The sequence below is a fragment of the Cyclopterus lumpus genome, chromosome 1, assembly GCF_009769545.1.
Source record: "Cyclopterus lumpus isolate fCycLum1 chromosome 1, fCycLum1.pri, whole genome shotgun sequence".
NCBI lineage: Eukaryota > Metazoa > Chordata > Actinopteri > Perciformes > Cyclopteridae > Cyclopterus > Cyclopterus lumpus.
The window spans coordinates 17,133,184-17,157,974 of record NC_046966.1 but is presented as its reverse complement, the minus strand read 5'-3'; the positions used below and the strand labels follow the sequence as shown (position 1 = coordinate 17,157,974).

At 39.6% G+C, this 24,791-nt stretch overlaps 2 protein-coding genes across 2 annotated transcripts in view; both read left to right on the top strand.

Moving 5' to 3' along the window:
• Positions 1-16,134, top strand: part of tbck (TBC1 domain containing kinase) — a 34,085-nt gene extending 17,951 nt beyond the window's left edge. Inside the window, exons 23-26 of the mRNA XM_034546804.1 lie at positions 1,970-2,142; positions 8,756-8,919; positions 11,671-11,830; positions 15,453-16,134. Coding sequence (XP_034402695.1) covers positions 1,970-2,142; positions 8,756-8,919; positions 11,671-11,830; positions 15,453-15,563 — 608 coding nt within the window. The 3' untranslated portion in view covers positions 15,564-16,134. The remainder of the gene's footprint in view (positions 1-1,969; positions 2,143-8,755; positions 8,920-11,670; positions 11,831-15,452) is intronic.
• A 179-nt stretch (positions 16,135-16,313) lies between these two features.
• Positions 16,314-24,321, top strand: LOC117737934 (arachidonate 12-lipoxygenase, 12R-type-like). Its single transcript, XM_034544193.1, has 15 exons — positions 16,314-16,420; positions 17,016-17,194; positions 17,533-17,737; positions 18,191-18,272; positions 18,491-18,613; positions 18,718-18,821; positions 19,143-19,309; positions 19,461-19,604; positions 20,047-20,250; positions 20,426-20,512; positions 20,621-20,790; positions 22,436-22,557; positions 22,693-22,793; positions 23,486-23,656; positions 23,780-24,321. Exons 2-15 carry the CDS (start codon positions 17,042-17,044, stop codon positions 23,957-23,959), a joined length of 2,013 nt encoding a protein of 670 aa, XP_034400084.1. The 5' UTR covers positions 16,314-16,420; positions 17,016-17,041; the 3' UTR covers positions 23,960-24,321.
• The last annotated feature ends 470 nt before the right edge of the window (positions 24,322-24,791 follow it).

Sequence of the window (24,791 nt, the reverse complement as noted above, 5' to 3'; positions counted from 1 at the left end):
GTGAGAAGGGAATTCTCAATTGGCTTCATTTATTTGATTATAATGTACAAAGTCATTTTCATGGTCCGTCTGGTATTCTATGCAGAGTTGGTTGGAGCATTACAATGCAACAGATTTTCACTATATGTTTAATTTACTAAACCCTTAATCTCCATTATTGTCAGGTCTGTCCTTTGCACCACAATCACCCCCCCCCCCCCCCCCCCACCACCACCACCACCACCACCACCACCACCACCACCACCTGAGTTGCTTGTTACAAATCCTGCTATTCTACTATTTGTGGCAACAAGTCACAGCCCACAATCAACACCTCTACACAATTACTGAAATGTAATTTTGCTTACTAAAATTAAAGAAAAATGGCTCTTTTCTGAAATGGGCTGCCTTGGAATGCCCCGTTGAGCCCAGGGCTTGTTAATAAAACCGCTATCAATCTCCTCTTCCCCATTCCTGCCTCTTTTAGCTGGAGGAGTGATTGCATGCCGCATTCGTTGCCTAAGGGAGGGAAAATGTGTTTCCCTGAACTGCCTGTGTGCCCGTCTGTGAGGAATCTCAGACCACCGGTGTGTTTTTCACTGGAATGAGCCTGGTAACTGAGTCTGAGGTCCTAGCCCAGGTGAGCGGACAGACCCTAACCGTGACGTCGCTGTGGGACATAGAGTGGGGGAAAGATACATATTTAATATCATTTAGCTTGATCCTGGGCCCGGTGCAGGTCATACCAAGGAGCACTTATTAGGCAGACTTGCTTATTATCCATGAAAAATGTGAGTGAAAGAGAGGCTGTCAGTGTGAAGGAAAGAATTCCTAATTTACCCAAATCCTCGGCTAATCCAGTGAGTCCCTGTTCCCTAATCCTCTCTATTCTAAACACAAGAGGCAGGAGAAAGATGGATGCTGCTAGACAGGCATTAGGGGGGAAAAGAAGAATATTTTACTCTGTGCTCGGAGGAGGGACAGCAGCTCAACAATGACCAGTTTTTATTTTAAAGAGCCACTGGCACTGCTGGATGACTATTACGATTATTAATGGCAACAAAATGCCAAGGTCAAGCTGCTATCTTCTGCAACTAAACCTCCCACGCACCATTTGCATAATCTTTTATGCTTTATGGGAGGGAATCACATTTGTATTAATTAATTGTATTCTATCACACACAGTGGTTAAATAAATAGTTGAAGTAAAATGTTATCATTGGAAAATTGAAAATGCAGAGATCGGCAGAATACTCTCTTTATTTTAATAAGTAAAACGTGTCTTGGTAACTATTCAATAGGTGAATTGTAATTGCTTGAGTTTCCATCTAGTGCCACCATTTAGGTCAAAATGTTTATTTGTCTAATATTTGAGTTCATCAGCCCTCTTATTAGCTTTTGTTGTACTTCGTGCTACTTTGCAAATGTAAGCATGCTTACACATGAGTAATCAAAACATTACAACTGCTGAACATCTTTCTTGCAATGTGTTTATTTGTCTTATTTGTCTTACTTGTCTTATTGTCCAATGTTATGCACCACCCGCCATGACAAATTCCTTGTATGTCCAACATACTTGGCAATAAATGGTTCTGATTCTGATCAATATGTTAGCATTGTTGTTGTGAGCATGCTAATAGTTAACATTAAGCTCAAAGCACCACTGCGGTTATAAGTGCAGCCTTGCAGAGCCCCGAGCATCACTGACTGCAGACTGTAGAAGGGAAGTAAAAAGATGCTGTTTTCACCCAAGGCTGCTAATCTCCAACTATGATTACTCGTCTATTTGCTGTATGAAGATCCCTGTTTTCTGGCTTAGTTGCGTAAACAATAAAAGATGTGTTGTTTTTCAGTGATTTCATAATGATTGGGTGTAGATAATAAAAGCAATGTTATGGCTGCTCTGTTGTTTATGACTTTACTCATAGGTGGCATTAACATCAACATTGGCAAGTAACATTTTCACATTACTTTTCTTTTTGCTGCACAGAAATTGACATTGAGCGCTGTGTTCGTGAATCCATCAACCTCTTCTGCTGGACTCCAAAGAGCGCTACGTATCGACAACACGCTCAGCCACCAAAGGCCGCTGGTGACATTGGCTTTGGGAAAGCAGCAACATACTACTCGTCTGACTACCAGGACATGCCCAAGACCGACCTGGTGAGTTGGAGGAAGGAAGTAGAACCTCTTCTTAACGGGTTGTGAACACATTTTCCTCATTATTGACATACTTTCACTGTCAGTGACTGTTGAGGCGAAGCCTCAGTGACCAAGGAGGGAGTGTTCCTTTGTTCACCCTGAGCTGGTGTTCTTTTATAACATACTATTCCACCAAGTCAGATTTCACACAAAATCAGATGAATATCATGCAGGTTCACCAGCAACTACGTATTGCTGCGCCCGCTGGAGAGAAGGGAGGCACGGGAGAACCAGAACCAGGACCGTGCAGAGCAGACTCTCGGATCCTGCTGACTGTGGTGCTAGGAAACGTTCCCACTCTCGTACACAGGGACCGCTGAAATCAACACAAAATGGAAGTTCCTTGTAGTAGTAGTAGTCATATTTTCATACTTAGTTTTAAGGAGTATTCCTTGATCTGATGCTTTCTTTCACACGTCTATTGTTTTGCTTGGTTTCCGTGGCGCAGCTCTGTTTGCCTTTCACACCTGAATGCATAGTGTTCAGAAAGCTCACGAACACTCTTGTCAGCCCCTATCTGCCGTGGGCCCAGGTGATTGCTGTAATCTTTCTGATTCTGCCAAAGTTGAAAAAGAAATGGGTGGGAGGTGGCATTGAGCCATGGCAACATCTATCTGCACCCGCCTCTTTCTCAGGAAACATTCGGGCTGTCATGCACTTTGAAATGACACTATAAGATTATGAATGTTGATATAGAAATTATTTGCTCATTACTTATTATTTCACAATACATATTACGCAGATACTGCTGCCTCTACGAAATTCTTCTAAAGCATTTGACTTTCTCGGTTAAAGGTTCATGGGAAGTCACATCAACATGCAGTCCCTCCCTCTTCAGTTCCCCTATATAATCAATCCGAAGATGAACAGGGAATTACTGACTAAAAAGCCTTCGATTTTGCAAGATATCTGCTCGATCTGATTAATGGCTGAAGCCGCATATTAGCTTCAGTTAAAATTGGTTATGACTGGATTATATGTCCCTCATCTATTACATTTGAAATTGCTTAAAGAAGGTATCCTCTTTTATTAGGGCCAGTCTGGACAAGAGGCATGATTACAGCACACACAACCTGTTTCAGTGTTCTAATGGGCACTTACAGTAACTATTGGTTTGAGACGTGAAACGATGTGACTCTATCCTGGAGGCTAAGATTGAATGGGAAAGTTACAACAATTTACTCAGCGGTGGAGCAACACATTCAGACCTTTTTCTCCACGATGTCTTGACTCACTAACTGAATATTGTAAAACTTGTTATGGCGCATAACTGATGCTTACAGATGCTTGTAAGGTGTGTTTGTGTTGCATGCTTCTCTCTGGTAAGAGAGCAGGAGGCTCCGTCAGCAGATTCTCAGCCCTCGTGGTGAACAGAAATCCATCTCACCGGACAGCCGCTGTCCACTCAGCGTGGTCTGAGTGAGTGAATCGTACAAAACCGTCTCCTCCATTCTCTGAGCCACTAATAAGACTCTCTAAACATAGCAAATACATAAACACCTGAACCATTCATTAGATGTACTCTCTCATCAATCATTGACAGACGTTGCTCTCCAGTGAGTTAGGTGGTCTACCTCATTCTTAAATTACTTATTGATAATGGCGTTCATGTGCAGATTTTTGGACGACTGCTTTCAAATGGGTGTCGCTCCTCTCTGGCAGCCATAGCAACAGCATCTGGGCAACGATAGCTGTACAGCTTGACCTGTTTCAAAATGCACAAGTTGTCCATCTCAACATGATAAATGTGTGTATTTGCTAACCGCTGTGCATAAAGAGGATGGTATTATTATTGGCTCGAATGTAACTTTAAAAAAATTAACGGAAAGAAATAATTGCGGTAAGTGCAAGGGAGGCTATGATTGAGAAGTTATTGCTCACTGTCATGTAACAGCTGGCAGAGCTGTTATTTTAAAAATTAAGCAAATCAATGTCCATAATGCTTCCTGGTTCAAATCATTCTGAACATGTGCGCCACATGAACTTTAAAAAACTCTGAGCAAATGGAGTATTACCAATCGGGTAGGATAATCTATACGAGATGTGTTGTGAATGGGTAAAACCGGCCTAGTAAGTCTTCACTGACTAAGACATAATCACATGAACACCTGTATAATATACAATCTGATACAATGATGCAATCTTATACAACATCTGTGCAATAACTTGTAGCATTTTGAAGCCTATTATATCAAGTTTAGTTGACAGTATGACATGTGTCAACATTTTTAGAAAGATTTCTCAATATTATCCACATTATAGAAACAGCCATAGAATTTAATGAATTCCTCTCTGACACATTGTCAACAGACACTGAACTGTAAAGGCTTCACTAAACTCGGATTTATTTCAGGGTGTCATAACGGTTTGGATTGTGTTACACGTTACTGTGTCTGCCCAGTTTTATTTCTAGTTATTAAACTCTTAATCATGAGTCTCTCCAACGTTAAAAGTCATCGGCAATATTTCAGCTAAATTACTGTTAGTAATAATAAACACCCGACTAAAATAAAAATGTGCAAACCAAGTTGCTGCTACAACATTAAAGCAGCATTATATTTCGAGCCACTGCCCCTCTGTGGTCAAAGTGTGCGTCTGGACTTAAATTGTGTCTTTTGTCAGCATAGAGAAAAATGCATTTTCATTAGAGGAGGCTGCTTTTTCTCAAAAGAAATCATTCATGTTCGAGCAATATTGGCAACTGCTGTGTGGCCAGAATTAAAACAGGAAATTGGTGTGTGTTTATGACCATATGAAGCTGCTGTGAGGGTTATTTGTTGTCAGCGTTTTGCTCAGATCATGGCCTCAATTATGCTTTTCTTCTCTTCTCTTCTTGTCGGACTACAGACTTATATATGTTTGATATGAGAAAACCTCAGCGCAGTAATAATCACGCAGTGTGACAGCTCTTTAAATGAGTCATTGACCTTGTCATCAAGCTTCATCCCAGCTGAACTACACCATGGTTACCACTTCAATTAAGTGATTTGGTTTCTTTTGGCAACTGTGGACCATGAACATTTGTGAGTAGACGCGCGCACAAACACAAACACAAACACACACACACAAACCACTGCAGAGGATTTGTTTCTGCTTATCAATCGCTCCAGTTAATTGACAAAAGTGTAATTAAGCCACTTTCAGCTGGCACACACTTCTCTTGCTTTAATTTAAGTCGCCACAAAGTGCTCCGTCAGCCACAAGCAATGAGAAGCTGCCTGTTTTGCCTGTTTTTGTCATACGATGTGGATACAATAATGTGTAGTAAGCGAGGGACACAATTATTATTTGTTTTACTAAAGAAGACCTATAGGTGTTGCAACTCCTCATTTGCTGCACTGAAAATGTGCATATGTATGAGCAACTGAGCCCGTTTTACTTTATGGAGGTGTCCAAAGTCCTTCTTCACGCTCACAAACAACACAAAGGTAGAGCAGTCGACAGCTTAGCACTGTTCGTTATGTCAGACCCAAAACTGCATTGACTGCTGTGTCAGCAGATCATTTGCACCGGGTTTGGACTCTGGATGTCTGAGAAGAACTGCTGCTCAAAAATGATGAATCAGCCATAACATTCAAGATGTTGGCTGAACAACAATTTTTTAGTAGTTTGCATCGAAACATTTTGCATGGGTGGGTTGTCATAACAACTGCTTTTCTTCAGCGTTCTGTTAAGTGTTTACCCTTTTGAAAGGCATTTAGTTTTTACTCTTGTGAGTAATCTTTTAAAAGCAGTCCTTTTTAAAAACAGGCTGATCGATCCACGTGCCATTTTTTACCTCTTGTACGTCTTTTATAAGCATTTATGTATCAGTAAATATCCAATCTTCGAGTACCTTTTTCTCCCCGTCTGCTTACTCATTTGCTTTCGTAGCTCCCTGTATGCAACAAGAGGCTAGTTGTATTTTATGTTGACCAGCATACATCAAGTGTACACAACAGATATCTGCATACACACATACAAATATCCACATGCACTCCGTGTCTCCATTCATTAGATGGTATGTGATAGTCAACAGGACTTGCTGTAATCGTTGCTCATCACAGCCGAAAGTCCTGCCAGCTCGGTAGGTTAAAACCCGGCTGAACACACGCACGTTTCACATGGGATGGAGAGATTGGTGCAGCTGTTCTTTTTGAACTTTATCTCTGGGTTTGTGCAGCAAAAATGTTTTTAAAAAAATGCTAAAAACAGTGATTTAAAGCTTAAATGAGTTTATGATGCAGTGCAGTCATGATTTTTACATCTCAATGATGCAACAAAAAATTATTCCCTTTTCTGTATTTTTAACATCATTTTAAATGTCTGTGCTGTGTTAAGTATTTCATTTGCAGTTGTATAGTTGTGCTGTATTAATGTGATGGTAATAATGTCATGTGCTTGTAAATCTCTATAATTGTTATTGTGATAGAGACTATATAATGGTGTTTCTGCCGTTAAATGAATGTTTTTAGTGTCTAGTGACTGCTCTGCCAACGGACTCCAGATGGAAATTGGCTAATGGCTTAATCTGGCTCTTTATGATTGGTCCTATGATAAAGAATACAACATAATGATAAAAGAAACAGAGAGCCCCTCTGTGCACTTAAACACTTTTTGATTGAAAGATTGGGGAACAATGTTAAGACTGACTAAACCACAGTAATGAATCACTTTACGGTTGGTCTTAATTTGGAAGCTTGTCTCCACAGGAAGGTTTTCCTGAGCAGGTGGGTTCAGTCACACCCTGGTTTGCTAAACACTTTGATTTTTCATTTTGTCCTTGTGACACAGAGGTGTTGACTGAACTTTGTGGTACTTTTGTGTCTATAGTTTTTAGTAGTGTTGTGTGTCACTTGCAAGGTTTCCTGCTGTGTTTTGTAGTGGAAGTGAGCTCCTGCACCTGAAATCAACCCACTTTCACAAAAAAAGATATTATTGAAAGGGCATTATTTCCAACAGCAAATACAATATAGTTAATGTAGCTATTGTTTTAGCCCTTAACCACAAACTAAATTGGGGGCACGAGGCAAGATAAGTCAGGAACCTCGGGGGCTTCACCTCTGTTACAATGTCCTGGTGTCCTAGTGTGTTTCTGATTTAGTAGAAATACAAACACCTTTCAATAAAATGCTGTTTAGTACTCCACCAAAACAAAGAATCAAAATGCATCACACTTGTTTAATACACAAACAACTTAATTGATGGGCTCAACATAGAACTGAACATTTGGCATTATTTATTGCAGGTCTGGTATTGCATCAAAGAAGTGCAGATTATTTCTATGTATCTATCTGTTCAACCTATTCATTTATATGATTGGTAAACATCAGATTGAAAGTTAAATCAGGTGAATTAGTTTTTCTTTAATAAAAAAACAAATTGTTGGTCATGGCAGTGAGACACCATGAATATGTAGATCATAGCTCTGCTTGTGCTCTCTCATGTTGCCTAGAATAGCTGTTGTTGTACTTCAGGAAAGCAGAACAATGGTATTTGTTGAAAACAATGCACCACTCCTCAAATCTCTTCCCTTTTGCAATTATGGCTCTGTGTTGATGTGGCAGAGGGAAGCTGCACCCTTCACACATATCAATATAGAAAATTGAGACAAATATGTTGCTATAGTCACAGTCGAAGAAAGATATCTATAAGAAATGATCAGGCAATGAATATGTATTTGAAGCAGACAATAATAACCCAATTGTTTTAGAAATCTCTTTTAGGGTAATTAAAAAACACTAACAATGCCAGGATTTAAAGGTGCACAGTGCACATAATTGTTCCATTAAAATCTTCTCCCAAAAAATATTATTCTTAAAAATCCTTTCTGGACTCACAGATGTTACTTACTGCTACACTGTTGTTTGGACGGATTGTTACGCTAGCCAATGGAGTTTGCTGCTTTCAAACATTTTATTTCATGGATGGCAGAGTTTTGCCACTAAACCTCCTCAACATGCAGTTGGCCTTTCTTTGTTCTGTAAATTGCTTTCCTTCAGTGTGCTGAAATTCATTGATAATTCTGTTAGTATTTCTCTATTTGATTTGAATAGAAGTGAATAGAAGAACCAAACTGTTTAATGACCGATCATTATCACAATGCATTTGTTTGTTTTTTAAGGGACTTTTAAGGTACCTTTTAAGGGAGCATACTCCCTTTTTTCACATTTAATCCTCCAAAGTATTTCATCTCAGAATCATAGTGGTATTACACTCGCGCACCATTGCAGAGACCAGGGTTCAGTCCCCTTCAGCCTTGCCTCTGGCGCAGTGCTTTAATGAATCCCTCTGGCCATGTTCTGGTCACTGCTGCTCGTCGTCTGTGGTGCTCTTTGAGCTGTAATATTTTGTTAGTTTGACAAACTGTTTTACGGACAATGTTAAATTTCATTAATACAGAGAAAATTGTGTTAACATGGAAGGCATTCAGGTCTAATCACTGTTTTTTAAAATTTATTTTAAAGAAGCAACAGTATCTACATTGACACTATTCTTCATGTCTGAGTCATTTTACAATTATGACTTATTACCGCATTACACTTTTCTTCTCCTTCATATGATCTCCTGTTACTTTTTTCTTTCTTTCTTGTAGTCCCGGGAGCCTCTGTCGCTGTGTGACCTGAAAGCAGAAGTATCCCCAAGGATCTCGGCCGAGGACTTAATCGACCTCTGTGAGCTGTCAATGGCCGGGCCCACCAAAAGGACCAAAGCCGGCAAGCCCAAAATCATTGCGGTTGACATCCGTAGTGTCGAGGAGTATCCTTAACATTTATGAATTTTACTGGCCAGTCCGTTAAATGCTGGCATCTTAACATTCAAATACATTGTACAATCTTTCTCTGCTGAGGCACAACAGGAATTGATGCACTCAGACTGGAGCCTGTTTGAACAACCTTGGATTGTGTCCAACAAAGCAAGAACAACAAAAGTGCTGCTCAGAAAGTATTGACCATTTCAGATAAGGTTGTTTTGAGTAGAATTTACTTCAGCAAAACTTCTCTAACTTAAAGTTTTCTGTTACTTAAGGTAACAGAAAATTAACTTATAATCATTATTTGCCATGTCATACTACAAAGGAAATGTGTCCTACAACAACATGTACAACGGCCACGTCAAGAATCAAAAGGGTGTTTAGTTGCTCCGAATGGCCAAACTTGAAGGTCGAGTGAAAAGCTGGCTGTCAGGTGAAAGGAGAGAGAGATGCAATAACCACCTGTACTTTCAGTCTCTTTTGGAAAACATTTATCGTACACTAGTTTGTACACATGAAAAAGGACAAAAATAGTTGTGTAAGGAATGAAAAAAAGAGAGCTGGAGAGAAGTTTCAAACCCTGGTTTCATCTTGTGGACTGTGTGTGAATGTCGGAAAGTTGCCAGACAAAGTCCCACCAATTGTGACAGCACTTCTGTAGAAGTATATTGGCAAAGTGTTAAAAGGCTAGACAGGAAATAGTGTGGGAAATGTTGTAATTCTAAACCATTTTAGCTAGTAGAAGCATTATTGGACAATATCTTCACTTTTTTTACAAACACCTTTTTAAAAGAAATGCAGCAAAAGTCTTGGACACAATTTAGGCATCAGAGACGTTCTGGCTAAACTGGAACCCCCGGTTTCTAATTACGACTATTAATGTTATCAAGTATGAAACGGACAGAGTTAGTGGATTAATAGTACACTACACACGCCAACGCCCCTCTGACAGTGATCTTGTACACAGCCCTTCTACACTACTCCTACACCTGTTTTGAGAATTCGTGAGACAGGTCCCTGTGGAAACTGTGATCATAAATCTCACAGTGTCATTTATATCATGCCTGTACCTGTACCTATTATTTTGTTCCAGGTTAAAGACAAACACACACAATTTGCATTCAGTTGCATCTGTGCATGCAAGAAGCCTTTCTCTTCATCCCACAGTGCCTCTGAACTCGTGCTTACCTCTTGACCTGGTGCCAGTGCTTTGCAGAGTTTTTAAATGGAACCACAGGCACAGAGAGTAAATCAGTGACATTCCCATCTCAGGCAGGTAGTACTACATTCTGGTGGGATGATCTACTTTCGTCAGGTGCTGCCAGATTCTGCAACATTGAGTTCGGCCCATGACATCTACCCAGTTTGCTAAACAAAAGTTCCCTCATTTTACATGCTATTTTTCTTTTCTTTTTCTTTAGAGAATTCTTTAGTCTAGTTATTGTTTTAACAATCAGCTGCCAGCCACGACGAGCACATTTTTATGTAGAATGTAGTCAACATTCTTATTTAAAAGCTGCATACAATAGTAGCTCTTTTGTTAAGCTAAATAGTACGATTCCTGAGTATATCAAGTGAAGAGTTTATTTGTGACAGCTCACTGGGTTTTCAGTATGTGTGGATATATATGTGTGTGTGTGTGTGTTTGCTGTCTAAAGGAAACCATGTATCTCCAGGAGTGGTAATTTAGATCATTTTATTTCCTTTATGATTTGAGAGGATTTTCCTGCTTCTTAAGACAAATAAATAATTGAAAAAAAAGTGTGTATGTGCATACACATACTGTACATAAATGTAGGTCTCCCATACAAACAAATTCCCTATAAATCCCTTAGATTAAAAATATAAATGTCAACTGCTTGCTACAATCAATAGCATCTTCATTAATCTTTTTCATAACTCTCCACAAAATTACAATATTTTAGAAAGACATTTATTTTGCTTTTGCAGATGGGTAGTTTTATTCATAAGAAGGAGTGTATTGACCCAGAGAACCCTGCCTGGACTAAATGCAGAGGATCCGAAGAAGTGAGCGTTACTCTTCAGATCAGTGCAATGGAAATTGTCTAAGGGGGTAAAACTTGTCTGCTGTAAAGCAAATGGCCTCTTGTATTTCCAAGGCTAAATGTACCACAATAGGATTTGTCCGTTAATGGATATACGCTGCGTTATGTAACAAACTAACTCTATTTGTTGTTGTGTCAGCTGGTATGATTTAGTGAACATTATCCTTTGACCGAGAAAGAAGCACCACTTGTCTCAAGATGTGTAGCGATAATGTCAATAGCGATGCTCTCAGAAATAGGACAAGTGCCTTTTCTCAAGAGTAATTATTCTATTACATACCACTGTGGGGTTGTTCACTGTCCCTGTGCTGATACTCACTCGCTTTCCAGCAAATCCCTCACTAAGAAGCAGTCTTTTTCCTTTTTTTCTTTTCTTATATCCTACTGACTCCCTCATTACATCTCATGTACTGTATCTCTATTCTCCCTGCTACCTCCTGCCCTTCAGAGAGCTATTTTTTCCGATCTTGCTGTCTTGAAGCTAGCCTTACATGCTTTTTGCATTGGTCGCCATCACAATAAGCAGTATAACAAGCGCTCTAATTATCATTGAACTGACTTGATATTGTTTAATACTGTCGTTTTATTATCCGTGTTGGCCGAGGGTATTACTGTTACCTGTAACTATATGAAAAAGAACACGGTGCCTTACCTATTCAATGCTTTGCTCCTTGACCCCACTGCTTTCAGCTTCGGCAGAGGCCATATTTCTGGCAGCATCAACATCCCCTTCAGCACTGCATTCAGCCCTGACGGTGAGCTGGTGCAGTGTCCTGCAACAGGAATCCTCCAGAACTACAGAGGACGTGTCATCGTGATCATTAGCCACACCATTAAAGTTGCTACTATGGTGAGAAAGCAGACACACACACACACACACACACACACTATCTACTGGTTCTTCAATGGGGGTATGTGTACCCCTGGGGGTACGTGAAGGCACTCCAGTGGGAGTTATTTAAAAAATATTTAAAATTAGCATCCATTCAAAAATCCTTTAAAAATTGTTATTTAATACATATTCAATAAAATATAAGTGTAAGTTTAGAAACTGAATTTGATATATTCTATATTAAATCAGACACTGATGCTTTATATATAATGACTGTCCTCATTGAGGCCGGATGTAAATTAGACGGGTGTTTTTGTGCATTTGAAAAGACTTTCCTCAGGAAACAGCTACTCCGGTTGAGTTTTGGTTGGGTATGAATACAGTAGTATTATACTAGTACTATAGTACCTCCAGTATAGTAAGGCTGAAACCGGATTTGACATAAATCATTGTCTTTGACATTTCAGAGCACAAAAATTACTTCAGTGTAACAGAACAGAAAACTATATTGATCATTATATATTCTTCTTTTGTGCTCTCGTTAGAATAAATTAGCCAAAATGAGGGGCTATGGCTTCAGGCAACATCCCAATTTAGAAAAGATGTCCTCCTTCCATATGTTGGAAAGTAAGAGAGGGAAATAAGTAGTTCTCCTTAATTGATGAGATATGAGTCCTAGATTATTTTTTTTTAGGGAGCAGCGGAAAGATATCAGTTTCGAACCTGGTTAAAAATAACCGTTACAGAGAGTAATGGACGAATTCTTCTGCAGTTAGATTGAAGTGTAAATATAGCTGTTTGTGAACTGTTTATGGCTCATGAGAACGTGGCCATAGTGCTACTGTCTTGCAGCGCAACTAGAAAACCTGTGTTGTCACACAGCATTAGTGTAATTATGTTTCATCGTGATCATCATATTGTATTAAGTATGGCGATCGATCACCCTCTTCCTCCTCACACATGCCGACGAGCACGACGACTACTCAGCCTCCCTACCCACTACGGCCAAGCCCACACTTGAAATTGCACATCTGAGGTTCAACCTCAGTAATTCATCGGACCTTTCAGTCGTGCAGGTCACAAAAGTGAAGGTCAATAAAAGGACTCAATTGTGCTTAAATGCCATCCATATCTCTGTGCACCAGACCAGTGGCCTTATCATTAATTCTGGGCCAAAGCAATGAATGCCCAGGTGCTCAGGCTTTTACTGTGCACTTTTAACATTTAAACCCTGTTGGCAGTCAGAAGTAAGCCTGAGTCTTCATGCTCTGTTTTAATTGTATTCAGTTGATTTGAGTCTAATTACTTTTTTAATTGTACTCCTAAAACTCTTGAGAATCTAAGCAACAACCCAAAGTACTTTTCACTCATTAATCATTAAATACATTTTTAAGGTTATTTTCCTTCTTGTTTAGACTTCTTCTCTGGACTGTGTGTGCATGTATAGACTAGACTGTATTTGACTGACATCATTTCCCTGACTTTCCTATTTGCTTTGCCTCACCTCAGAGCTAGACAAAATAAGTCCTGTGACCTTGCATAACCTAGCATAACCTAGCATAACTCCAGCCACCTTCAACCTGCGCCAAAATAACTTAAGACACTTGTGAGGTTGGTCGGGGACTTTTAGGGCAATTGTACACATTGTGGATGTTTTATCACAACTCAGTCACAACTTCTGCCTCACCATTGACAACTCCACTCTGTCTCCCTCCCCTCACATCCGCAACCTCGGAGTCATGTTTGACAGCAACCTCTCATTTGAACATCACATCAAACAAATCACCAGAACCTCCTTCTTCCACCTAAAACACATTGCCCATCTCCGCCCATCACTTTCCTCATCTGCTGCTGAAACTTTAATCCACGCCTTCATCACCTCCAGAATTGACTATTGCAATAGTATTCTTTATGGCACATCTTCTAAAATCCTAAACAAACTCCAATACATCCAGAACTCTGCTGCTCGCCTGCTCACCCACTCCCGTTCCCGTGATCACATGACCCCTGTTCTCCAGAGCCTTCACTGGCTCCCCGTCCCACAACGGATCCAATACAAAATCCTTCTCCTCACTCACAAAGCCCTCCATAATCAGGCCCCCTCCTACCTCACCGACCTGCTCCACCACCACACTCCATCCCGTCAGCTCCGCTCCTCTGATGCCGACCTCCTGTCCATCCCACATAGGACCAAGCACCGGACGTGGGGTGGCAGAGCCTTCTCCATATCTGCCCCCTCCCTCTGGAACTCTCTCCCCAAACTCATCCGAGACTGCACTGATCTTTCCTTATTCAAATCGCAAATCAAAACCCACCTGTTCAGAACTGCTTTTAATGTGTGATTGTTTGTTTTTGTTTTTGTTTTCTTATCAGGGTCCGAGCGACTCAAAGTCCCTATTTATTTGTTTTATTTGTTTTACCTGTATTTTAGCTATTCTTATTTATTTATTTTTAGCTTTTAGGATGTTTTAATTATGTGAAGTGTCTTTGAGTACTATGAAAAGCGCTATATAAATTAAATGCATTATTATTATTATTATTTATTTGTTAACATAAAGGAGCTCACACTTTTAACCAGAGGCCATCTGAAAAGCTTGACTGATTTTGTTTAACATTAAATTAAAGCTATGCATTCAAATTAGGTTAAACTGCTGATGTGTGACACAGCTCAAGTTAATTTAGCAATGTGTCAGTCTCTGTTTTGTAATACCTGTTGTGTTTTGATACAATCTTACATTTGCAAACAGAGGTTTCAAAGTCAGATTTGCGGACATGGGCTTACCCAACACAAGTCAAAGAAGAGGCCAAAACAAAAGTAACATCTGTTAAATCAAACACACTATCCCTGCAATATTTGGTACCTTGATTTGTAAATCTTTCTAGCTTACAGGTTATGTTTCAGTCTGATGTGTAATTGAGACTTAATTGAGACTTTATGCCAACGTTTGAGGCTGTGTTGTGTAATTGCATTTCCGTGAATTTAATTGGAAGGTGTATCTACAGTAAATAGAGGATTGTTTTATCAACAGTGTGTACATAAAGAATGTCACAGAGAAACATCTTCCCAGACAGGTTCAGTCCTGACTTTCCTCACTTGTTGTCTCTTAAATGTTCACTTTACTTCCACAAACTCACTTTTTGTTTTGTTCCTGCTCCGACACATTATGTAATATATTAAGTTTAGTTAATTTCATTTATGTACTTGCTTGATTCTTGTTGTTCTGAGTTTGGACTCATGGTTTAATGCACTTATTGTAAGTCGCTTTGGTTAAAAGCGTCAGCTAAATGTAATGTAATGTAATATATATAAGGGCACATGTACAAAAATACCATAATCTCCAAAAAGGGAAAAGATGCTTTATACCAGATTTAGCTCCTAGCACATTTCCGCATGTCGTCCCCTGGCCAGGTGAAAGGAAACATTGAAACGCACACACACACAACATTCCACATCCATTAAGGTGAACAGCGATCGTTGAAAGGCTGATATTGCGTATAGATGTTATTTCTCATGTGTGGCAACAGCAAGAGTTTACTAAAGGAAACCACACAATGATGTTTAAGGGTCATGAGTACTTGAAATTCCTGAAAGGAAGGATATATAACTGCCTTCCCCTTTTTCTTTTTTTTGTCCTCTCAGTTTGCAGTACACCTGGTCAAGGTCAATTTCCAGCGGGTTTGTATCCTGGATGGAGGGATCAACAAGCTGAAGCCCACTGGACTCCTCACTGTCCCCTCCCCTCAGATTTGATCCTGTATCTCACACTAACTAAAGGGACGAGTGTATATTGCATTTTGAGCGTGAAAGGAGTGAAAGGAAAAACTCCATTGTAATCCACTTCTCAACACAATTTTATTTCATCACCAAATGGTCTTTCAGGCCATGTTTAACATTGATTGAATCAAAAAATTATAATCTGAAACAACTGCTATGTGTTGTAGTTGCTTTGCACTGATAATTTGCGCTGCCTGAATATCTTGATGTGTGTCTGTTCTGAGCCAGTTGATCAGGTGAAAATAGGGAGACACCTCTCAAGCTTTGCAGAATTACAATATATTGCAGCGCTGTTGTGTTCAATTGCATTAGATTGTTCAGGTTTACACAATTAAGTGGCCATTGAGTGCATGTTTGTGTTAGAAACAATACAAATAAGTCAGTCATTTGTGCATTTGGTGAATTAATAATTTGCCTTTACCTTGTTTACCTGTCACTGAATTGTCTCTACTATTGTACTGTATTTTTTATGCCGGAGTAATTGGTCTCTATCATGTTACAGTTATTTTTAATAAAACTATGTGATGAATAAACTGGATAAACAGTGTCGGTGAACGGTTAGTTCGTAGTGTTTTTAATTGACAATGTTCAAGGCAGTTGCTCTTGAATTTATTTAGTTGAATGATGAGTAATGCTGCCTTATTACAATATTGCATCATCCTGTGATGTCCTCCAGGAAGTGTTCATACATGTCCAACATTCCAACAAAAATAATGACTTCATACTATCGATGCTGACTAGACACTCCCACACAACTGTATAAAAAGAGAAAGTGTTGATTACTTTTATCAAGAGAGCAGTTCATCAAAATAGCCTCTTGGTTTCATAAACAGGTAAGATAAATACTTCATGAAATGATTTCAAAGACTGTAATAGATTGGTGATAAAATCAGTTAATGTTGGTTCTTATATCTTTTTCTAATGTTGTTTTCATTGCGTGCTAATTACCACAGTTTGACATACGCACGCACACACATACACAAATGACTTGGAGATATTCAGTCAAAGGCATTGCGACTGTATCTCTTTCTCTTTCTTTCTGTGTCCTCCGAAATTTCTGTCTCTCTCGCAATCTCTTTCTCTCTCTTTCTATTCTCCTCTTTCTCCCTCTCTCTTACTCTTCTGTATCTCTCTCAGTCGCTCTTTCTCCCTCTCTTACTCTTCTGTCTCTCGAAATGTCTTTCTCCCTCTCTCAATCTTTGCCTCCCTCTTTCTCTCGATCTCTCTCGCAATCAGTTAAACATTTTCATCAGTTCAGTTTAATGGTTTTGGGCTTCAACCCTTTTCAGAAGGCAGTTTCCCTTTTCTGTATTTTCAACTATTTTCAAATATCTTTTTAAATATTTGTTCTAATATTTCAGCTTTCAACATTTCAAGGCAATTTCAGGAGGAAATGCATTTTCTAGTTATTTGTTCTCTTCCCACCAGGATTCTTCTGCTTGCCGGTGGGCAAAATGGTGAACTATAATGTGACCGTATACACTGCCAATCTCGCCACGGCCGGCACTTTTAGCAATGTCTCCATTAAGCTGGTGGGCACGGATGGGGAGAGTGAACACACCTGGCTCATTAGCCTCAAATGGGCTTTATCTTTCCTCAGAGGAGCAGTAAGTCTGAAATATCCTTCTTTAAATGTATAACACTCTACCTCAATTTAAGATTATTGAATTGAATAACAATTTAGAAAAGCTCTTCAATTCAGACTTGTATGTGCAGCAACAGGATATGTGCTGCGCTGTAACTCTTTAACTTACGGCCACAAAGGTGACCAAAGCAACACAAAATCCCCGTAATGAGCTTACATTTCCTTACATTTTATGTTGTCCACCCTTCTAAATTCTGTATTGTATGCTAACTTTTGGGATGATACAGCTCAGTTTGTGGTTATCAAATACATTGTATCTCCTGTATGAATGTTTTCAACCCATTTCTGTCATTATTCCAGGTGTCCAGTTTCACCGTGTCCTGCCCTGTCTCCATTGGAAAGCTAGTCCTAATAGAGATAGATAAACCGCGTTTACTTCTCTTCTTTGAAGACACTTGGTTCCCTGCCAAGGTGGAAGTGAATTCTCCAGAGGGTGACACCTACAACTTTCCCATCTACCGCTGGATCACCGACAGTGAGGTGCACCGCTTCAGAGAGGCAACAGGTTTGTATAAATTAGACTTAGTCTTCATCAGACATCCTGTCTGCTTTTTACTGACTACGGAATAAATAAAAGAAGGAAAACCTATTCTATAAGAAGGGTTGAGTAACTAACACACTGTATTTATCAACAATGTATTGTAACGTTTCGCTACGTTTGTTTATGCCACGGAGACTGGTTATTGTCCTTGGAGGCACGCTTTATTGACAGCCGTTCATGAGACACTCACATGCTACCAGCACCGACACTTTTACAACAACGCGGTTCCCGTCACACACTTAACTCCCTCCTGTCCCCCAGACAGGTCAAACCCCGCCTCCCCTTTGTTCCACCAATCACAGGCACGCACCTCGACCATCATGCCTGCGATTGCTAGAGAGGAGGGGTTGTCGTACAAAGCCCCCTTTACAGGGTCGCTACATTATGTAAAACCTTGTTAATCTTTCTTTCTTTAAGCTCTGAGAGTCGTTGAAGACAACCATCCTCTTGGCAGGTACAGTCGGGAGCAGGAGCTGAAGCAACGAGAGGAAGACTATCGGTGAGCAATCAGAGCTTGTACACTTTGTCACTAACATCTACACCCTTTTGGGTGAACATCAACCACCATATGACATTGAAGGCCCTGCCAGGGTTTATTGAAATGAATTTTGCAAAATTGCAATATTGAAGTTAAGTACATATTATGCTTACATACTGCGTATACACTGGTATATGTGTAAAGTTCCTCATTACTCTGCTCCTCTCTATCTTTTCCAGTTGGGATGTGTATCTCGAGGGAATACCCCACTGCATGAAGGCAGAAAGCCCTCTTTCTCTGCCTAATGAGGTCCGCTTCTCCTTCACCAAGGCCACAGAGTTTCTCTACACATTAGCCACTGCGTGAGCTCTTCACTTCTGTCAGATATCTATCTATGTAGCTGTACTTGGCTATGAAAATGATTTAAGACATAATAATAAAGTTAATCTATGCTTTTATTTTCTAGGGTGGCTGAGCTGCAACTGAAAGGACTTACTGATTCCAAGGAGAACTGGCCTAATATTGAAGCTATCAATCAGGTGTTCTGGTTCAAACGGACTGACATATCAGGTACTATTATGGTAGTTTAATGAAACACTTGATGCTGTATGCGTGATGGTGCATTCAAAAATGTCCATTCAGATAACCATGATTATACCTAAAACATGTTATAATTGTTTTATTACTCGGCTTAATAAACAGGAAAATCATTTATAGTATTTAATTGCATACAATCAAGATTTTGACTTTTAAACAACTACAACAGTGTCCAGCCATGTATGTAACACATTGTTTCACTTGCAGTGTTTAGTTAAGCGGATACCTGATAGAGCAAGATTTTCTAGCACAAAGTGTAAAACTCAATAAAGGTCAATTCTGCTTTTTTCCCAGATTATGTCCATGATCATTGGAAGGAGGACGCTTTCTTTGGCTACCAGTTTCTAAACGGTGTCAACCCCATGTTGATCCAACGCTGCTCAACCCTGCCTGATACCTTTCCTGTCAGTGATGACATGGTCGCCCTCAGTGGTCAGTGTAGCTTGGCAGATGAAATGAAGGTGAATGTCTTCACTTTGATTAATCTGAGAGTCAGATTTTGCTCCATGACGTGTTCAAAATGAAAATGCATGTTGAATTTACATGTCCACTTAACATAGTTAATATTCATGCATGTGAGTCAAATTATTTCTTATCCTCACTCAAATACAGAGCGGCAACATATTCCTGTGTGACTACAAGCGTTTGGATGGGCTGAAACCAAACATCGTCAGCGGGAAGACGCAGTACTTGATGGCTCCTCTGGTCCTGCTTCACAAAACACCTGATGATAAGCTGATGCCAATTGCTATTCAGGTGAGATAACACTCATCTAGACCATTGTAGTTATGGCTCTTCCAGGACGGACAGCCATGCAATACTATGGATGTCATATGTACAGACAAGATAGAATTACCTGTAGTTAAATTACACAAATAGAGTGCAAACATATGACTTGTGTGGATCAGAGAAAAAGTATTTTCATTGCAATTGCCAGATTGACTCCCTTTTTTCTGAGAATGTAAGCATTGGATCAATACAGTAGGGCTTCTGTTCTCAAGTTGACCCTGTGACCCTCTGACCTGGGATTCAAATAAATCATGAATTTGCACTAAGAGATCAACAGAACAGCTAACTGAAAGCAGATGAAATCTATAGTAAACACACAATTTCAGATATCTCTAGAAATCCTGAAATGTTATTGGCCACTACTGATTATAGATTGAATAGATTGAACCACACCCCTTCTATCCTGCAGCTGAAGCAGACTCCAGCAGATGATAATCCCATCTTCTTTCCTACTGACTCTGAGTACGACTGGTTGATGGCCAAGATTTTTGTGAGAAGTGCAGATTTCAACGAGCATCAACTGAATGTTCACCTGCTGCGCACTCATTTGCTGGCTGAAGTCTTTGCAGTGTCACTGCTGCGCAACGTGCCCATGGTGCATCCGCTGTACAAGGTAACTGAAAGGGAGAAATACTTAACTTTGACTGTACTTAACTTTTACTTTCTTCCAAAGTTGATGAATCATAATGTTTTAGTGTATATATATTCAAGTATTTCACACTGCCAAATGGTATAGAAGCATCAAGGTGTGTGCTTTGAAGTTAACAGAGTTTTCCTCTTTTCCTCAGCTCCTCGTACCTCACACTCGATACACTCTACAGATCAACTACTTAGCTCGAGCTCTTCTAATATCTGAGGGTGCTGTTTTCACAGAGGTACAAAAAGACAAACACCTAATTACCGAAACATATTTTTATATGTTTTAATTTCATGTACATTATTTATCTCGAACTATGATCCTTACATATTTGATTGTCTCGTAGTTTGCCAGTTCTGGTGGAGAGGGTATGAGGACACTTCTGAAGAGATCCCTGGCCTCAGTGACCTACAGCTCACTCTGCATACCTGACGACATTGTTGCGCGTGGGCTGGAGGACGTTCCGAACTTCTACTTCAGGGATGATGGACTCAAGCTTTGGGATATCATCCACAGGTAGTACAGGTGTCCTGATATTGGAAAACAAGAGTTCTAAATCCTGCCCTACTAGCTAGCTTTTATTTGGTGTGGTGATGCGTGACAAAGCTCTAAAGCCTTGTGCAGCAAGCACACTGTACTTCTGCGGGCTTAATAATAATCATAATTCCGTACAAAAGTTTGCAGAGTAACTCGTCCTGCAGCTTTGCACACTTGAATGAAAGACTGCGGGAAATTGTCCCATTCACTTGAATGGGGTTTCGGCGTGAAGAGAGCAAAATACATCACGTGTTCATATAGTGACACGCCATACTTTAACGTAGAAAAATTATTGAAAGTTTGAAACGTTAACAAAACAAAATCTGGCCAAATGGGCATTTTGATAGCTAGCACAGTCTTCATGTAATCGTTGTTCAAGTTTCAGGAACATTTTGGGATCGTTTCAGAGTTTATAATGGCTTATTCGAGTGTGCGTTTGACTTACTTTGCATGTGTGTGCGCACGCGTGTGTGTATGTCACTTTAAATACAGAGATGAGAGGAGCAAAAGCTCCACAGTTTTAAGAACCTGACGGTCACATTTTAAACTCTACAAACATAACAAGCATATCAACGCGTTTGGCTCAGAGTCTTTCCTCTCAGTACAAGGCAAGGCACTCCCAGTCTTAAGATCTCATCTGCCCTTCACCCGGTGCCCCAATCACCATGGTAACCAGTGACCTTTGTCTATGAAGCAAAAGCTGCTCTCAAGTCCATCACAAATACAGAAATGACACCTCAATAACCTCAATAACACATCTTACTACTGGTAATCTTGGGGTATATACTGTATATTGCAATGTCTTACAACAGTAGCTACCACAGGATCAATCAGTCAAGCTGCAACTTGTGTGTAGGGTTTTCCCTTTCTTTCGCCGTTTACGTACAGTTTCTTTGCATACTGTCTTCAGTTAGTGCATCTTGATGCAATTTCCACTTAACAGTTTATCTTGAAACATACAGTATGCTCTATAGCAGATATGCTCTCACCAGAGGCATGTCTGCAAGTTAGATTAACAATGCCTTAAAATATTAGAGTACAGTAAATTAGTGATCTGCCTCTTGATTGAGTAGATTGGCAGTTGGCTATGACATTTTCAAAATGAATCAGCCTGAACTACTTTGATTGAGAACCTCTGTTCAATTATGGAAGGAGCATCCCTACCCTTCAACATTGTAGGTTTCAATAAAAAAACAATCATTAGTGTGATTGACATAAAGACAGGTGATGTCTGAATGTTATCATTTGTATTATGACAGAGGGCACATAGAATTCCAGAATATGAAATTACCGTTTATTTTCAGGTTTTAATTCAAAGCATTAATTCAGCACATATACAGAAATATAAGTTTTTACTTTCTCTCCAAATGTTGGCCAAGACATAAGAAGATCAACACCACTTCTCATCTCACTCTCAACAAGAAAGTGTCAAACTATTTCTTTAAAGTTGTTTGATCTACTTTGTTGAATAAGCACCGAATTCCTAAAAGGAACAGAACTGATCATTGGAAAGAGATGGTCTTATGTTGTCTTACAAAATAATGTCTTAATACTGCAGTGAATATAAAAAATGCATAATTCAACTGGGAATGTGTTTAACAGCACTTATCAACATTTCTCAAAGGTTTGTGCAGGGAGTGCTGAGCTTCTACTACAAGAATGACGCTGAGGTCCAGAAAGACTCTGAACTGCAGAAGTGGATTTTTGACATTTTTGAACATGGATTCCTTTCCAAAGAAAGCACAGGTGGGCTTTAAAGACAGGCTCAATCTTAATGATGATACATGTGCACATATATGATCTTAATGCAAACCGAATCATTATCATCATCTATATTTTTGTCATCTATATATTAAGTACTTTATTCCTGCTAATTCTCAGGAATTCCCCAGAGCTTTACCACCGTGGCTGAGTTGGTCAAGTTTGTCACCATGGCGATCTTCACTTCCTCAGGACAGCACTCGGCTGTGAACACTGGACAGGTAAGGGCCTTTTAATTATTAGTTATAATAATGGTATTTTTGTGGAATGGGTTCATAAGGTTGTCGCTTAGCCTGAAGTCTTTAACATAAACACAAGTCTACAGCCATGCTAGCAGGACTCTGAGGCTGCACTTTGGCACGATGATGCTTTGAGCTAAAAACAACAAATGCTAACATATATACAATGGCAATGCTAACATGGTGAATGTTAGCAGTTATATTGTTTATAAGATCACCATCTTCGATTACCTTGCTAACATGCGTGCGCATCAGCAAGCGGTTTCTAATCGGCACACACAAAGTATAGCTTAGGCTGGTAGTAATGTTACTCATTTGGCAGGTATTTGTTTAGTATTGGAAAAAACTAAAACGTTGATATGGTAGATGAAAAGTCCACCAAGGTTATGACAGTTCGTCCTAAGTTTAACATGAATGTCTGACCCAAATGGAATGACGATCCAACTGAAAGTTGTCAAGACATTGCTCTGAAAACCAAGAATGTTATCCTCATGGTGGCGCTAGAGGAAAAATCAGTGGATCACCAAAGTCATCAGTATTCATCCTCTTGGAACCATGAATGTCTTTGGTCCAATCTAATGTTTCAGTGTGGACCCAAGTAGTAGACAGACTAACATATGGCGTAGCTTCAAACTGTATTTACGAGTCATCTGTCAATCATTCATTCGTCACAGTTTGATTATGGTGGATGGATGCCCAACACTCCAATCTCCCTACAACGTCCTCCACCAACCACAAAGGGGACAACAAGTGAGGCCACGATGCTGCAGACATTGCCTAATGTCGACACAACGATTCAGGGATTGTCTACATTGTGGCTACTCAGCAAGAAGTCCACTGACTCTGTAAGTGCCCAAGTCTTTAAACACATAAATCAAATTAAAACTGTACATTACTGTATATTGCCAAAAGTCTGTTTTAAAACATTCAAAACATTTATTTTTTAAATGTATCATTGATGTCATCAGGTCCTTCTCGGCCAGTACCCAGACGACCATTTTAGTGAGAAGATTCCCTTCAAGCTGATTAAGGATTTCCAAGGAGAGCTTCAAGAGTTAAGTGTGGCCATCAAAGCCAGAAATGAAAAACTGGAGATCCCATACACATACCTGGATCCAACGGAGGTAGAAAATAGCGTGGCCATTTGAATATCAGAAGGTGTGACCTCCACATAAGCCACATGTTAAATGTGCTAATCAAAATAAAGTTGCAAATGCGTTTGCTGTGCTTTTGCTTTCTCAACACAAGAATGATTTTTATATATCTGTTATTTTTTTCGGGGACAACTCTACAGTATATGCGTTGTGTTTTGTTGTGGCCATTCACTGCTAATTCATCTACAGTTTGTTTTCTTTATTAGCCTGTTTGTCCTGTGCCAATTGATCTAGAGAACAATAAATATATATCTTGTGTGACTCTGTTTCGTCGTCAGACAAAACTTTCAATCAAGCTTCTTTTAGTGAGCTTTATGTGCTACATAAATTAAATAAAACATATGCATATAAACATATACGTGTTGGAGTCAAAATTGTTTTTGTCCTGCCCCACCTCTTCTGGAAAGCTGGTGCCGATTGAGATAAGTCTCTCCCACTGTTCCCAGAGGGAGTCATCTACAACTTTCCCATCTATCGCTGTATCGCTAACAGCGAGGTGCGACTATTCAGGTTTTAATTTTAAAATGTTTTGTGGAACCTTTTCTCATTTCTGTCCAACATTTCTACAAGGTTCTCTGTCAAATAAAGGCAAAAGTGTGTTATATTGCAAAGAGTTAGAGTTATACAGAACAAGAGGCTGGAAGCCCCATATTCATGGTCCTTGCATTGGTGATTAATCGTGGGCATTTGTATATTACAATGAATGAAAGTGTGACTTCCTTTCTGACTCTGATTATGGATAGTTGGCTGATTAACTATCTCTCCCCCTCACCCCCCACAGGGTTGGTATCCTCCTGAGGGAATCCTAATTAGCCTAATTAGTCTT